The sequence below is a fragment of the Vicugna pacos genome, chromosome 31, assembly GCF_048564905.1.
Source record: "Vicugna pacos chromosome 31, VicPac4, whole genome shotgun sequence".
Taxonomy (NCBI): domain Eukaryota; kingdom Metazoa; phylum Chordata; class Mammalia; order Artiodactyla; family Camelidae; genus Vicugna; species Vicugna pacos.
The window spans coordinates 11,182,203-11,197,571 of NC_133017.1; the positions used below are offsets into that span (position 1 = coordinate 11,182,203).

The 15,369-nt window shown below is 55.3% G+C and overlaps 1 protein-coding gene across 3 annotated transcripts in view; it reads left to right on the plus strand.

Annotated features, from left to right (window-relative positions):
* The window catches only part of PALLD (palladin, cytoskeletal associated protein), a 279,165-nt gene that overhangs the window by 157,437 nt on the left and 106,359 nt on the right, over positions 1–15,369 (plus strand). Inside the window, exons 10-13 of one of the 3 annotated variants that reach the window (XM_072952688.1) lie at positions 2,216–2,242; positions 10,937–10,944; positions 12,916–12,942; positions 13,686–13,699. The exons of the other annotated variants lie outside the window; for them this stretch is intronic. Coding sequence (XP_072808789.1) covers positions 2,216–2,242; positions 10,937–10,944; positions 12,916–12,942; positions 13,686–13,699 — 76 coding nt within the window. The remainder of the gene's footprint in view (positions 1–2,215; positions 2,243–10,936; positions 10,945–12,915; positions 12,943–13,685; positions 13,700–15,369) is intronic. 3 annotated transcript variants of the gene reach the window in all.

Sequence of the window (15,369 nt, forward strand, 5' to 3'; positions counted from 1 at the left end):
ATTACATGTGGGATTTTTTTAAATGAGGACTTTATAGATTTGGGTAAAGATGTTAATAATGCTGTTTCCTGTCCTGACATGGTGAGAAGTCTCTCCTTTGCCCAGAATTCCACTCAGCTTGTCATGAAAGCGTCTGTTGTTTTATTCAACTCCTAGCAAGTGAGCAGTGCGTGGTCTTAGGTCTGCAAGGAGCTTCAGGTTAAACTGGGAGCTTTGGTTGCAGGAGCCGCCCTCCCCCGCCGCCCCGCCTTTGCTGTACAGAAAGCTGGACCGAGGTTGCTGACGGGACCTTTGACTTGCAGCTCTGGTTTGCTTTCCGCTTGTTTTGTTTGCTTGGGCCCAGCTTGGGGCCCAAAAATCAAAGCTAGCGTCAGCTCGACCGCTGTAGCTCTGTTTTGCGGTCCTTTCAAAACCCCCTGCAGGAGACCTCCGCGTGTCTATGGACATTGCCTGGAGTCTCCAAAACACGCACGGCATAAACAGAGGGAATTCGGGAATTTCCAAGTGCGGCAGATGGGCCGTTGCTTCCTTTGTCTGAGAAAGACGGGGTTGGGGCGGGGACACTAGTCTGGAAGCTCTGCGGGGGTCTCTGCCTGGCAAAGTGGGGGGGGCAGCCAGATGTCACAAGCCAGCAAGGGCCCCACCGCCCTGTGAAAGCCCTGGGCCCAGAGGACCACCCTGGAGGCAGTGGCCTCAGTCGGGTATTTGCCTACAACCAGCGGTCCCCTCCCAGCATGACCTGGGAAGACCACCCTGGGGGTGACAGTGCCTCTGATTAAAGTTGGAGAGCCCTACACACCCAGGAAAAGAGGGCGCTGTGGGCCGGCGCCTGGAGACCCTGTCCTCTCTGCGTCCCTTTACTGCACTGGGTGGGCCTGTTCAGGGACACGGGCCAGTGAGACCAGGGCGCCCCCATCACGGCACCCTCCTTCCTCTGCACCGCGTCCAGTCCACCCGTGGTCACCACCATCTCGGGGTTACAGATATGCTCCCCAAATTCCTCACGGGTGTGGAACAGAACAAAACAGAGCCAAGACGGCCTGGGGGAGGCAGGACTCCGGCCTCACGGCCCCCCCAGGACAGAGACCATCTCACAGCCCTGTTTTGTTTTGGATTATGTTTCTATACAGTTGCATTCCTGTGTGTATGTTTTGATACTGTTTCCTTTTAAGAGCGTATTTCCTAATGTGTATTGGAAACAGAGTTCTCTCCTGCTTACTATTTGCATTTCTTCCTCATTCCAATATTGTCATAGTCAACTTTTTAAATTGAATACGCTCGCTTTTCAAAATCCCGAGTGATTGCTTCGGCTGTTGGCGGGAGCGTTATTGTGGTAAAGACTCCCCAGGCTGATCTGCGTGTGATGCAAACAGTCCCAGGGCCAGGGTACCTTCGGGCAGAGGCCAAGGCCTGTGTGCAAAAGAGGGGTTTCAGTGAAGCTCTCCCCTAGTTAAATTTTCCCTGCTCTCTGTTCTCCAGAATGTTGAGTCTGATCCCTACGGTCCTTCATTAAGTTTTATCACAGCCACACCAAGGCCAGGAAGTCATAGTGTCACCGAGTCCAGACTAGTTCTGCCGGCCGCAGGACAGACCGGTAGATTGGGAGACCAGATGTTCCAGCAGGAATCACGACTTTATTCAGAAAGCCAGCAGACCGGGAAGACGGGGGACCGTCCTCCCCAAGTCAGAACTCGGGCTCCTTCCTTGTTCTTGCAGCTGTCCGCGTGGGGCAGGCCGCGGTGTCCCTGTGAACCTCCATCGTGACACGTGTTACTCTCTGTTCTGCAGCTTTTTATCTCTGTGTGAACAGGAAAGTGTTATCCCCTTAAAGAGCAGAGCCTTGCGAAGGGACTGCCCTTGCATTTCAGGCTCTAGGCTGCATTTTTTCACAGAAGGTGCAGAACCGGCCCAGGAACTAGGGCCCAGGGTGAGAGCCAGGGAACAGGTCTCATCTGGAGTCAGATTTGTTCTTTTGTATCACAGTGGGTCCAAAATAAAATCAGGTTTGTGTCCCCAGCTCGTTCCTGCCAGTAAACGTCCCTGTTCTCATCACACTTCTCCAATCTTTCGCCAGCTTGCATCTAGTCTTTTACTCTGACGCAGCTCCCTGCTTTTCATTCTCTCCCCCTTGAAGCACAAAGTTTGCACAGGCAAATTCTAAAACGCCTGCTTGGGTGATCAAATTACCCTAATCACACCCTCCCTCCAGCGAGAGGAAGGGCTTGAAACTCCAGCATTTACAGTCAGACCTGAGACAGAAAACCCCGTGGCACAGAGATGGAGCCTGAGGGCAGTGCCGTGCCTTAGTCCTCGCTCGGAGCGCGTCTCACTAAATATTTGAGTGAATAACAAGTTTTTCTCCATTTCCGGTCGGTTTATGCGTCTTGCAGCAATTCTTGTCCCAGGGCAGAAAGACACAGTGAACCTACGGATCCCATGAAAGTGATTATTTTAGTGGCTTAGACGTGAACTCCCAGAATTAATAAACGATGGTCCATCATGACAATGGAATATTATTCAGCTAAAAAGAAATGAGCTGTTGAGCCATGAAAGGACCTGGCAGAACTCAGGCACCTTATTACATACTAATATTAAGGTTTGTTGGGTTATATAAGCGATTAGCTAATCATAAGTGTGTTGAGTGTTGAGTGGCTGTAAATTACCACGTGGGGACATCATGCAGGGAGGGCTTTGAGGTCGGACGCCCCAAGTTCCACCCTGGCTCCTCCTGGGGGCGGCTGTGTGTGGCCTAGGGCACGATACTTAATGTGTTCAAACCTGGCTTTCCTTAGTACAGCCGTTAATGAACAGGTCACCAAGCCACTGTTCACTTCAAGGTGGAGGCAGTAGCAGCCCGGTTCATGGGGGAGGGGGAAGACAGGGATCCTGGCTCAGCCTGGAAGGAGGGCACATTCTGAGAGGCTGGGGAGCAGCTGGCACACAGCCTGTGCTGTCTGCAGACACCGTCCCTCTCTGGTGGTGCCCCCGTGGTCGGAGAGCAGCAGGGCAGGAGGTGGGGACAGGACCCAGGGACTCTGCTCTCAGCGGGCTCCTCGATGGTGCTCGGAGGCGAACCCAGAGCTGAGTCAGGGTTGGAGTGTTCCCAGCTGGATCCTGAGCCCCCATGTCTCTGACAGCCCAGCCGAGTGCAGGAATTTACAATCAGCCTCAGACCGAGCGGCCCGATGCTTGGGTTCCATGCTGGAGTTGTTATCGGGCCTTTTGCAGTGATCTGACCAGCTCCTGCTCCCATGCTTCTGCCTGGAAGGGAGGCGTCCTCCCGTCCAGGTGGCACAGGTCTGCCGGGTGGTTCTGGGCTCTGAGATCAGGTGGGGCTGTGGTGCCGTTCCTGTCGCCCGCCTTCACCTGATGTGAAGGTCTGTTCAGACACTCGCACAGCATCCCTGATGGCGGTCAGGGACCGTGTCGGCATCACACCTGGATGCTGTGACAATGTGGTGATTTTGTGTGTGTGTGTGTGTGTGTGTGGCCATTTATGTCTGTTGGTGACGTTCACAACCCAGGGTTGGTTCTTAGTGACCAGAGAACCTGCTTAAACTCCCAGTGCATTTTGGTGGTTATGGCTGTCAGCGTCCAGACTCTTTTAGGACTCGTAGTGTAATAGCTACAGAACGAGGCGCAGGAGGAGTTTAGAGCGGGAGGGGAGGAAGTGGAAGAAGAGGGAAGGGGAAAGAGGAGGAGGCAGCCAAACCTGGGACAGAGGCTTCTGCTGGAGATAAAAACCCCAAAGCACGTCTATAGTGCGTTCGCGCAAAGTGAGAAAAGCGAGCAGGTAGCGAGAGGTTTGACAAACGGTCGACACTGAGAATCTTCTCGTCACATCCTCGGAGGACGTACGGCTTCTGCCTGATGACAAAGCTCAGCTGAGAGTTCTTCAGACTTCCCATTTTGGTGTCAGCAACCAGGCCCCCAAGTTGTCGTCCATTTTAAGTGGAAGGAGGGCGTCGGGCGTGTCCGTATAATTAATTCTGAGCATCTGAAAGTGCATTTTGCCCCAAATTCGGATACCTCAACATTTCTACCAGTAACCTCCTCTCTCCCTCCCTCCTCCCTCCCCCCATATCCATCTCCCCTCCCCCTCCTTCCCCCTCCCTCTCTCCTGCTGTCCCCCCTCCCCCGTATCTATCTCCCTCCTCCCTTACTGCTCTTCCCCTCCCCCTCCTCCTTCTCTCTCCCCCCTCCCCTTCTTCTCCCCCTCCCCCGTATCCATCTCCCCCCATGGCTGTTCTTCCCCCTCCCTCCTCCTCCTCCTCCTCCTCTTTCTCTCTCCCTCTCCCCACCTTCTTCCCCTTCTCCCTCCCTCCCTCCCCTTCCCCCTCCTCCTTCTCTCTTTCCCCCTCCCCCCTTCTGTTCCTGTGTTTCCCTCCTTTCCACTTGGGAGGGATTGGGGAGCCATGAACTCACACGAGCGTTCAGGATGCCCCCCAGGAACCCCGGTTCCTAGGTTTTCTGTCCCCTCCCATGTCGACTCATTGCTGGCCGGTGTCACCCTGTGTCACCAGCAGCCTAGTGCTAGTGACAATGCACCACTTTCAAGGCTGACTTGGACAGGGTGTCGTGGCTTCCTGCCTGGCCCCTCAGTACCCAGCTCTGTCTTTTAAGGATGCTCACCAGACCTGTGCTGAGGCCATGTGTACAGGCTCGTGGGCCTCCCACCACAACCCAGGATGGATCTGCTGGCCATGGGAGCGAGCCATCTTGGCAGTGGCCCCTCCAGCCACAGTCCAGCCGGGTGACCACAGCCCCACTAGCATCATGACTGCAGCCTCGTGAAATGGGACCCACCAGCAGGACTGCTGCCAGGCCCTGGCCCCACGGGAACCGTGAGGTAATCGGTGTTTGTGGTTGCTCTAAGCCAGTGAGTTTTGGGGAAGCGTGGTGTGCAGCCAGTACATCCTACACAGTACGCACGCTCTAGTGAACCATCATGCAGATGCTGGACAGGACAACAACTCAGAAACTAAGGGACCAGAGAGTCCAAAGTTTTTTTTGTTTAATAAGAATTTGACCTCCCTTGAGGCTTGGAGCCTGGAGGAGCTGCCCCAGTGTAGACGCAAGGAGGTCCCGGTGGCTCTCTTCCCAGTGGTTTAGGGGAAGCTGAGAAGTAGACCAGAAACTGAAAAGAAGTCACTGCTGATCCACGTTTGAGAACCACATCGACCCCTAGCACTTGTGGGCCAGTGACCAGCGTGGCCCCAGTCAGTGTTTCTGAAGTGCCCGCCATCCTTGCTCAGCGAAGACCGCATGAGCACACCTCTTGGTTCACTTCCTCAGGTCCGACGGCCTCTTTCCTAGGCCCAAAGTGACGATGGGTTTTAAGCTCACTCAGATGCGTTGAATGCAAATTCCTCCGTGTTTTGCAATAAAAATAAAATTACTATTAATGTCTTCCAGAACAAATCTGAGATAAGATCGTAATTGTGGTTTTCCAAATCCTGTTAAATTATGCTGACTGTTATTTTCCATTCTGATGCTGCTTCAGTTTATTACATGGTGATGATTTTTACATGGGAACAGGCTGAAGAAAAATAATTGTGCGATTTTAGATGGAATCAAAACCCAGACTATCTTGGCGTACGTACCCCTGCGTCAGCTGCGCCCCATCCCTCTGCTGGGCGTGGGACTCTGGGTCGTCTGTCCCTCACCCAGGAGCTCCGCACAGCTGTCCCGTGAGCCTGTGGCCCTCAACTCACGGCTCCCGTGGCATCAGCGCCCCCTGCATGAGGGAGGGAACCGTGACGGACAGGGCTCTGCCCTCAGGAAGCGTGTGCTGCTGTCTGGGGGCCGGTCGACAGGTTAATAATTACTGAACAGTGTATTCTGAGCATCGACGAGTACCAAGAAGAAAGAGGCAGGTAACGGGGGAGAGAGAAACGGACACTGAGCTGGAGAGGTTTCCTTGAGAACAAGGGTCAGGGACATGACATTTGAGCAGAGGCTTCAGGGACAGAAAAGAAGCCAACCCTGCAAAGATCTCAGGGGAGAATGTTCGCAGCAGAGAAGGACGCAGGTTAAGGCCCGGGTGAGAAGCAGCTGGAGGTGGGGGGGGCGGGGGACTGAGGGAGAGGCGGACCAGGGTGTGCGTCCCGTCAGAGCCGCTGAGACGTGGGGACTGGGTGTGGCAGGAGGGGCTTGTCCTTAGTGAGAGAAGCTCTCGGAATTGTGGAGACGAACACGCGTGACCGTGTGAGGGAGGGAGCGGGCTGCAGGAGGGCTGGCACAGAGACAAGGACACAGCTCACGAGGGGTCTGTCTGCTTCATAGACAACAGAGCAGCGACGGAATGCCTGGCCAGACGTGCCTCTTCATCGCTGTCTTATCTGTGAGGTCAGAGGTTTCAGAGCGTCTGTGTTTCCAAGTCAAAGAAATGTCCTGGGGAAAGTCTGAAGGGCCCACCTGCCGGCGAGGGGCCGTCCCAGCGCGGGTGGCCAGGCTGTGACGTCCTCACCGCCCAGGGCTGCGTCAGCATCGGTGGCATCAGGTCCCTGTGTGGTGATTTAGGATAATAACAGACACTTGGAGAAATTACTTGCATGTTTTGTTACGAGAACAGCTTCACTCCTTGGTTTACTTGTAGCCACGTTGGTGGTTCACACGAGCACCGTTTTAATCTTCTGATGGAAAGAAGTCAGTCTCGGGACAATGCAGTGGGTCCTACTCAGACCTCCACGCCCCGGCGCCCTCCCTGGCGGCGGGTGGAACCCACCGCCTCGGGCCCGTCTGGCCGCTGTTGGCCGTGATGACCGGAAGTCACCCAAGAACATCGGCAAGAGTGACCGGGTTATCTCGCTGCTTTAGAACTTAGAAAGCCTTTTCACAAAAATTTATTTTAAAATTTATGGACCGTTTAAAATGCTCTCTTTCACATTAAATCAGTCACTGGTTTTGAGCTTGGCCTGGCTCTCCTGATGACGCCTTCCTGTCTTCATCTTGTTTTAAAAAGTGTTTGCAACTCATGTTTTCAGGCTCAAGAGCTGCTGCTTTGGGGAGGGTCTGAATGAGCCTCGGGGTGTCGTTCGGATGCTGGCCAGACAGGCATCTCTGAAGCTGCTCCCAGACGCTGTGCCGTGCAGACCCGGAGTAGATGGGGGCCTGGCGTCCCGGCCCTGGTCTTCCTCCCGGGACCCCTCTTTCTCCAGGCGACCCCAGGCCAGGCAGCCATGGGGGGAGCCCCCTCCGGGTGTGTGTTCCCCCCGCACCCCACAGACACGTCATGCATCAGGCGTGGAAGCTCTGCAGCGTGAATCATGCAGACTCGGTGAACCAGAAACCTCTCCCTGTGGACTTGAGCTTGTTGGTATTTCAGTCTGCTTGGAAACGGCATGAGAAACATTAAGCCCAGCTTTCTGAGGTCAGTCCAAAGCATTTTTTTTTAGATGAGAGAAAAGAAATGTTATGTCTCCTAAGGAAATTTGTAACCACCAACAGTAAATTTAAAAGGATTTAAAATGGTTCTTCCCCCTCCCACATCCCCTCCTTGTGCATAGTTTCAATCCCTAGTTTCTGTCACCAAAAATAAATGCAGGACCGCGGATCCGCGGGCTAAGCCTATGCAGATGTGTTTCTTGGATTCAGAGTGTAAAACTGTCGGCTGGGTTACGCGGACCCACCAGCCTTATCCCTAGGGCGTGGGGCTCTGGGTCGTCCATCCCTTGCCAGGTCGAGTTTATAAACCGCACCATGGTGCACGTGGAGGAAAACACCTTTATTTATAGCACGTGAACACAATGTGCTCTGCGTGTGACCTCCGCTCACCTGTTCCAGGTAACTGACTCCCTGCTGCAAACGTAGGCTTTTCCAGGTTGGTTCCGTCTCTTGGGTAAATGCTCAGTCTCAAAGGACCCCACCCACCCTGCGAGGCTGGGGGACGTGGCAGCTGCGGGGGAGAGGATGCCTCACTCCGGAGCATGCTGGGAAGCTCTTTGCTGCCCCACGACCAGGGCTGCACACCCCCTGCTCAGCCGTGGGAGCCGGGAGAAGCCTCTTCTGTGTCCCCCCTCGGGCACCTGGCTCCTCGGGAAACTGAACCTAGAACACGCAGGCGTCACTTTTCTTACAATGTTAAATGATTTCCTTGCTACCCGCCGAGTCTGCGCTTCCTGAGATGCCCAACTGGCTCCGCATGGATGGGGCTACAGGGCTCACTGGGTAGGGGGAGGCAGTGCACGCGGTGTCACGCGTAGGACATGTGGGACGCGTTTCCACGCTCATCGTCCTCCCAACCAGAGGGCACATGGGAAGTCCGGGGTCAGAAGAGTGGCCCTGAGCTGAACCTGAAGCCCTCTGTGGGTCCTCCCTCTTGTCCTTGAGCTCATCTGCCCCAGAGTCCTGTGCAGACGGAGAAGTGTCCTCCCTCTTTCGCAGGAAGAGCTTTGGGGCGCAGGCGTTGTGGACCTGGCTTCCCCACGGAGTCTTCCGGAGACTCTGCCTTGGCTCTCAGCGGCAGCCGGCCTCCCGCCGGAAGGTCCCCAGGCTGTGCTCCCCCGCAGGGACGCCTGGCGTCTCCGCCTTGTCCGTCTGTGTGACGCTGAGATTCGTTCTTCCCGGTTGAGATCACGGTCACGGATTCTCGTGAAGCACAGGGTCACGTGTGGCCCCGTTCTTGTGGGAAGGCTGGGGAGCAGCCTGAGGAGGTAAACACCCTGCCCTCATGTCCACAGGGGACGCGGCTTTCTCCCTGTTTCTCCCGTCATCCTGGACCCACGAAGGTCACACCTCTAGACAGTCTTTCCTAAGGAGCCGTGGTTAGACTTCATAACTTTGTTGCTCTCTAGCCCAGTCTCCGAACTTTCCCTGTGGCTTTTATTTTTAGGGAAAGAGAGAAGGGCAGGCTGTTTTTGACGGGTCCTTAAAGACTCATTTCATAATAATTGTTAACACCGTGAGATCATTTAGGACTTCACACTCTGATTCTTTAAATTGCTTCCTGTTACAAATGCTAAGATTTATTGAGCATTTACACGTTTTGAACTTAAGACGGAAAAATGACTCTCTTCATGCAGAGATTTTGATGCACATTTAATCTCAGCTTGAAATCCGTTACTACATTGACTTAATTTGAACAGTTATTCCAGTGTCTTTCTGTGGAATTTAGACCCAGTGTGCAGACGCTGTGGGGAACCTGTCACCTGCAGGCGCTTACGTGGGGGCCTCCATCCTGCTGTCATCTCGTTCTGCAAAGCAGATGATTCACCTCCTTTTCACCCGCGAGGAAACTGAGGTTCAGGGCCATTGCGCGGCCCCGGCCACGCATGGAGAAGGGGAGGGAGGGAGGTGGGAAGGCCGTCTGACTCCAGAATGTCCGAATAGTTTGAGGTAGATGGAGGACTTTTTAATCGAATCACACCCTGACAGAAGCTGCTGGGGGACGGCAGATGACTGAATGACGGGGGAGTGAGGGCCCGGCTGCCCTGCCTGGACCGAGAGCATCATGATTCAGCGTGAGACCGGCTCTTTCTCTCCTCTTCCCGCAGCTAATTTATCAGTGTTACAGACACTATTTAAGATAAAACACGTGTTACCAATCTGTCAGCTCCAGGCCATAGGCCTCCCTCCGTACCTTGGCTCTTAGGAACATTTTATACTTTTTCTCTGGATTAAAAATGCCCCTCAGCATGGGTTCCCCACGCTGGGAAGCTGATGTCCACACGTCGGGGGGAGGGAGACCCCTCTGGGCTTTCGGACGCCCGCGTGTCCTGAATCCAGGCCCCTTTCTCTCCAGCCTGCCCCTGGGCCCCCACGTCTCTCCCATCCTCCAGCTTAGGAACCACCCCGTTCTGCACATCTTCCCACGGCCCTCCCCACGGCGGAGCAGACGCAGAGCTTCTGAGTTCACACTCAGCCAGGCTTTCCTGTCTGACAGCTCTTCCTCATTTGAAGTGACAGTTCGTACACTGTCCGCAATGGAGTCCAATGTAATGGGGAAGAGGACTGTCCTTCCTGGCGGGCGGCTCCCTCCTGGTCCGCGGTTACAGAAACAGGCCTAGGAGTCAGAAAACACTGGTTTGAATTCCGTGTCCAGTGCTTAACGCCTGAGTAATTTCAGTCATCTGAACACGAGGACACAGGGCAGTGAGCCACGAGATGCTGTGTGTAGAACCCGCGGACGGTGTCTGACCCGGAGGGTGCTCGGTGATGGGAGCCATGGGACGGGTGGAGAGGGAGGGGAGGTGGACTTCAGGAACCAGAGCCCCCAGTGGCCTGAGCACGGCCCCGGAAGGGAGATGCGGAACAGCTGGGCTGGGGCAGGGGAGGCGCTCAGTTCAGTTCACATAAGGGGATGGCTCCTGGGGCCATGGGGTGACCCGGAGTGAAGGCCCCATCATCTCAAATAGCACCTAGTCAATGACCGGCCTCGGGGTAATGAGGCCGCCAGCTCAGTGTGAGGCAGCTGACATTGCAGGAGCCGGTCCAGTCTGCACCACAGATCTCAATCTCCTTCCTGGAGAACAGGCATAACCAGAGGCCAGGAAATGGCTGTAACTGACAAATCTGTCTCCTCCAGTTCCCTGGAAATGAGGGAGACCCTGGGCTGCAGGCTCTGTCAGGAGTAGAGTCAGGGTCTGGAAATGCAGCTGGTGAGGGAAGCCACTCAGCTGGCTTCCTGGGACTGTGAGCCAGATGCACGGCTGAATCACTGACGGGGGTGCGGGTGGTCTGGGTGTGGGGCGGGGTTGGCGACAAGAGGGCGGCTCCTTTCTTGGCGTTGGCCAGAAGGGATGGACGTGCTTGGACGGTTTTGATGATCAGCTCTGTGACGATTTCCCGGGGGCTCCCTGCCCTCTCACGGGGCATCCCCATGTGGACTCAGTCCCTCTCTGTAGGGACCTCACACATTCTAGTTGGCAGGGTGGGGACCACATCAGAAGGACAGTTTTCTCCCCACCCAGCGACAGATGTGAGAAGTGGGAGTGAGGCACCAGGGTCACCCTGTAATCGTGACTGCGATGGGTCCTGCTGAGACACCAGACACCGGGAACCAACCCTCAGGCTTTTCCTCTGCCTTCTTCGTCCTGAATTCCCAGGTGTCTTGGTGGATGTCAGAGCTCTGTCTGTGGAACACAACCCTCGGTGTGGCTTATTCACAAAATTCACGCTTGGAAGCAGTCTCAGAGGTTACCCCTTCCCCATCACAGACATCCCTGGGGTGCCCTTGGCAGGTGGTCCCCACCCCCGTTGTGCTTGGGCATGTCTGGAGCCTGGGGGCCACTTCCTGAGGGAGCCCCAGTGTTTCTCGCGTGTCGGCAGTGGCTGAGAGGCAGTGTGAAGGGGCCCGAGGGGGTGGGAGGGGGCTGGGAGGCAGCGTGATGGGGGCCGAGGGGAGACGGCTGGACTTGGAGGCAGGGGAGTTGGTTTGGCCCTTGTTCTCCTAGTGACCAGATGAAGGGTCTTGGGGACACATCACTGTGACCCAGAATGAGTCCCTTTCGTTGGCGACAAGGCTGCTGGAGTGCTCTGTCTCCCCTCGCTGTGACATGGTGATTTAAAATCGCTTTTCCTATGTCCGGCCAAAACCGGCCTCCCTCTAACGTGCAGCTTTGGTGTCAGTCCTGATAGCAAACGAGGCTTCTCTCTCATTGCCGGGCCAGCTCATCCGGATTTGAGTGTGGCCGTGACCCCTGTCGGCTCTCCCTTCCTCAGGACAAACATCCCGAGGTCTCACACATCTTCCTTCTATGACTTGGCTTTCCCACATCCTCTGCATTCTGACAGCCCTCTTCCGGACAAGCTCCATTTCAGCTCTTTAAATTGTGGTCCCCAGAACGGGGTGTGGTCTGGGGAGCTGATGTGATGGACGAGAGAAGGGCTGGGGCTGTAACCTGGACCCTATGCTGCTTGCAGGTGAGTCTGCATTTACTTCCAGTGTCTCAGCCGCTGAGGTACTGCAGGCTCCCGGTAAAGTGAAAAACTGAAACAGCTCCCAAAGTTGCAGCCCCCAGAGAGAACATGGTTAACTTGTCTTCTGTCACTTCACGCAAATTATTTTTTGCAAAAACACCGACATGGGTGGTTTCCCCTACACACTGGTGTTACGGTGTCACCTCCCTTCCGAACACCCTGTGCCCATAGCCACAGGCCTCAGTCCACAGCTGGCTTCCATCCTGCGGCAGCCTAGCTGTCACCCGTCCCCACCGTGGTTCAGACTTCCATTCCCGGGATCTTTCCCATCCTCCATTTGTCCTTTCAGAAAACTCCTACTCACCCTCCAAAACACGTCAAATATTACCTCCTCCACGAAGCTGGCCTGACTTCCTCTCCCATCCCCATCCTGTCAGAACTCTCCTTGTCCGTGTCTCTGCTGATCTTTGACACAGATCGTTCCCAACACACGAGACTAGGTAGTTGGAGGTGCCCGACGGCGGTGGCGTCCTGCCCCAGGAAACGCACATCAGGGGACAACCTAGTGCCAAACTGCAGCATCAGAAACCCCTGCCCAAAAAGGAGGCACTGAGACGCTCCCGTACTGGCGGGGCTCCTCTCTGATGCTCACATTACTCACCCTGGACCTGGGACTCTGTGCTAAGGCGGGACAGGTTGGATGTTGGAGTAAAAGTCGAGGTTAAGAATGGAAGAAAGAGTTTAATAGACTCAGGACAGGGGGTTTCAGAAGTTTCTTCCAGACGTTTACACACGTGTGTGCTCATGATTCACGTGCATACGTTCTGTTTATTAACATTGTTTTCATTAGGAACATGTAACATAGACTCAGTTTGTTTTTGGAGAGTGCAGACTAAACTAATGTAAAAATAAATGCATCCAAGGCCATGGGTTTGAATGGTGTGTGTTTTGAGTGAATGTGCAGTGGTAACTTTTCCAGGGAATAGAATCCATTTTAACCCAATTATTTTTTTAAAAAGCTTTTTTTTGTTTGTTTATGTAAGTCAGATTTTCAAGCACACTTAGTCCAGGAAGCGTGTGGGTGTGCACGTGACTGCCCACGGCACGAATCCAGCGACGTTGGTATAAACGGTCCTCGCGGTGACAGTGCATGGTGGGCTTTGTCCGTGTGAAGTGCTGTCTTCGGGGGCGGCGGGGGAGCCCTGGGGATTGCAGCCCTGACCCTTCACAAAGGTTAAGGCTGAGCGTGGAGTCTGGGGAGGCCGCCGGGTCTGAGAGGCCCCCGGGCTGGTCTCCACGCCGCTGCCTGGAGCTCAGCTGGGCCGGGGTCCCCTCTGAACGCCCACCCTTCCTGCTCCAACCCTGCTCGGACCCCTCCCGGGCCCCCAGCCAGCTCCCGCTCCAGACTGTCTGCGGAGCCTAGGGGACCCAAAAGGAAGCCTTTCCGTCTGCTTTTCTCGAGAAGGTTAAACCTGCAAATCTTGGCCTGATGTGCTGTCTGACGGGGCTCCCTCCGTCCGCAGTGACTCACAAAGGCAGGGGGGCAGGAAAGTCGGGGAAGGGGCTCTGAGAGCGCTGAGGGGGCCAGTGTTCCCACGAGTGGGTGGTTGTTCTCATCTCAGAGCCTGGTCTGGAGCCCTGCTGGCTTTCCGTTATCTGCACACGGAGACCATGGACAGCCTGTGAGCGTCCTTGGCCTCCCACACGAGGTCCCGCGCACATTTCCTTCTACATGCAGGGCTCTCTGGGACGTCTTGCAGACACAGGTGGGCTGCTGCTCCCTCTGTGGTCTGTGGGAGAGGGGGTGGGGGCCGGGGAGGGTCGAGGGCCACCAGTCCCAGCGGTTGGCTCCTTCCGTCACTGCAGCCAGTACTCCTGAGCCGTGGTTTAGAGTCAGGGAATGTTCAGACTTGGGTGCCCGTGAACTTAGTTCAAGGACTTGGGACAGTTTCGGATGTTCAAAGAGGGACGTCTGTGCCCCGTCAGGCAGGGCCGCGTCCCCCCGATCAGAGTGCAGAGCTGGGCTGCCCCCGGACCCTCCGAGCGGACCCCGTGCAGGCTGGGTCCTCAGCTCGGCTCCAGCCTTCCCGGGAGAAGGTTTTCATGGAGCACAAGATCTTTTCCCTGCTCGTCTGCCTTCTCTTTGGGCTGGGGGAGATCTTTCTGCTCTTCCCCCCAGCCCTAAATCAGGGGTTCCCCCTGACTGTCTACGAACGTCTCCCAAGTCCCACTGCAGCCCCGTTTTCTGTAAACTTAGATGCAACCTGTTAACACGCTCCTACGAACCACGACGACGTAGTCTCTGAAGCCAGTAATGCAGATGGATAACCCGCTGAGTCCTTACCTTGGAAACGCCTGCTTCACTCCATGGAAAGAGGCGGTTAGCACACCCCCCAGGGATGCCTTTGTGCGGCTCCCCAGACAGAAGTACGGAAAGTGCAGGAAACGTGGAAATGCGTGTCCTCCCACTGCAGAGGTGTTCGAGCCCAGTGCTCTGAGTGTGACCCTAAACATCACGGCACAGTTTATGGGCAGAGTGAGGACGTGAAGGACTGTCCTCTCGGCCTGAACTTCAGACACGTGTTTGCTCAGCAAGCCTCTGTACAGCCATCTGCCTTCACGGTGACCCAGCCGTCTCTTCCCGGAGGACGTGGGCGGGCACCACACGCCCCGTCCCGCACGACAGACACCACCTCACCCTCCAGGAGCGGTCCGCGGTGGCCAGGCACCCGTGCGGTGCAGCCGGGTCGTTCCTGACTCTGGGGGCACACACGTGTGAGGCCCCGCCTACACCACCTCACCCCCAGACACACCCAGCCAGATTCCTCACCTTCTGCCTCCATCACCCCACTCTCCTCCCCTCGGCCAGCTCCCCTGGCGTGTGTCCCCTCGGCAGCCTCTGCCCACAGAGGACGGTCTTTGGATGTTTTTTAAATTTTTATTTTACTTTTTTTTCTACATTTTTTATTGATTTATAATCATTTTACAATGTTGTGTCAAATTCCAGCGTTCACCACAATTTTTCAGTCATTCATGGACATATACACACTCATGGTCAATTTTTATTTTACTTTTTTAATTGAAATACGGCTGATTTACAGAGTTGTGTTAGTCTCTGGTGTGCAGCATAGTGATTCAGTTACACACACACACACACACGCATGTTCCTTTCCATGTTCTTTGTCATCACAGGTCACTACAAGACGCTAAATGTAGCTCCCTGTGCTGCACGGTAGGACCCTGTTGTTTATCTCTCTTATACACAGCCGTGTGTGCCTGCAAATCCCAAACTCCCAGTTAAAGTCTGGTCTCGTCCATCCCCAGACCCGCGCGCGGCGCCCTGGGAGCGGGGCAGGCAGGCGAGGCAGCCCCCATGGTCACTCCGCCTGCCAGTCAGTGGAGCCCCAGAGTGGTGTTTTGTCTAGAGGGAGGGGGCAGGAGGGGACTGTCCACTGTAAACAGAGACGTTTCCCACCGACAGTCAGCCCGTTTCGCCGACAGCAGAAGCAC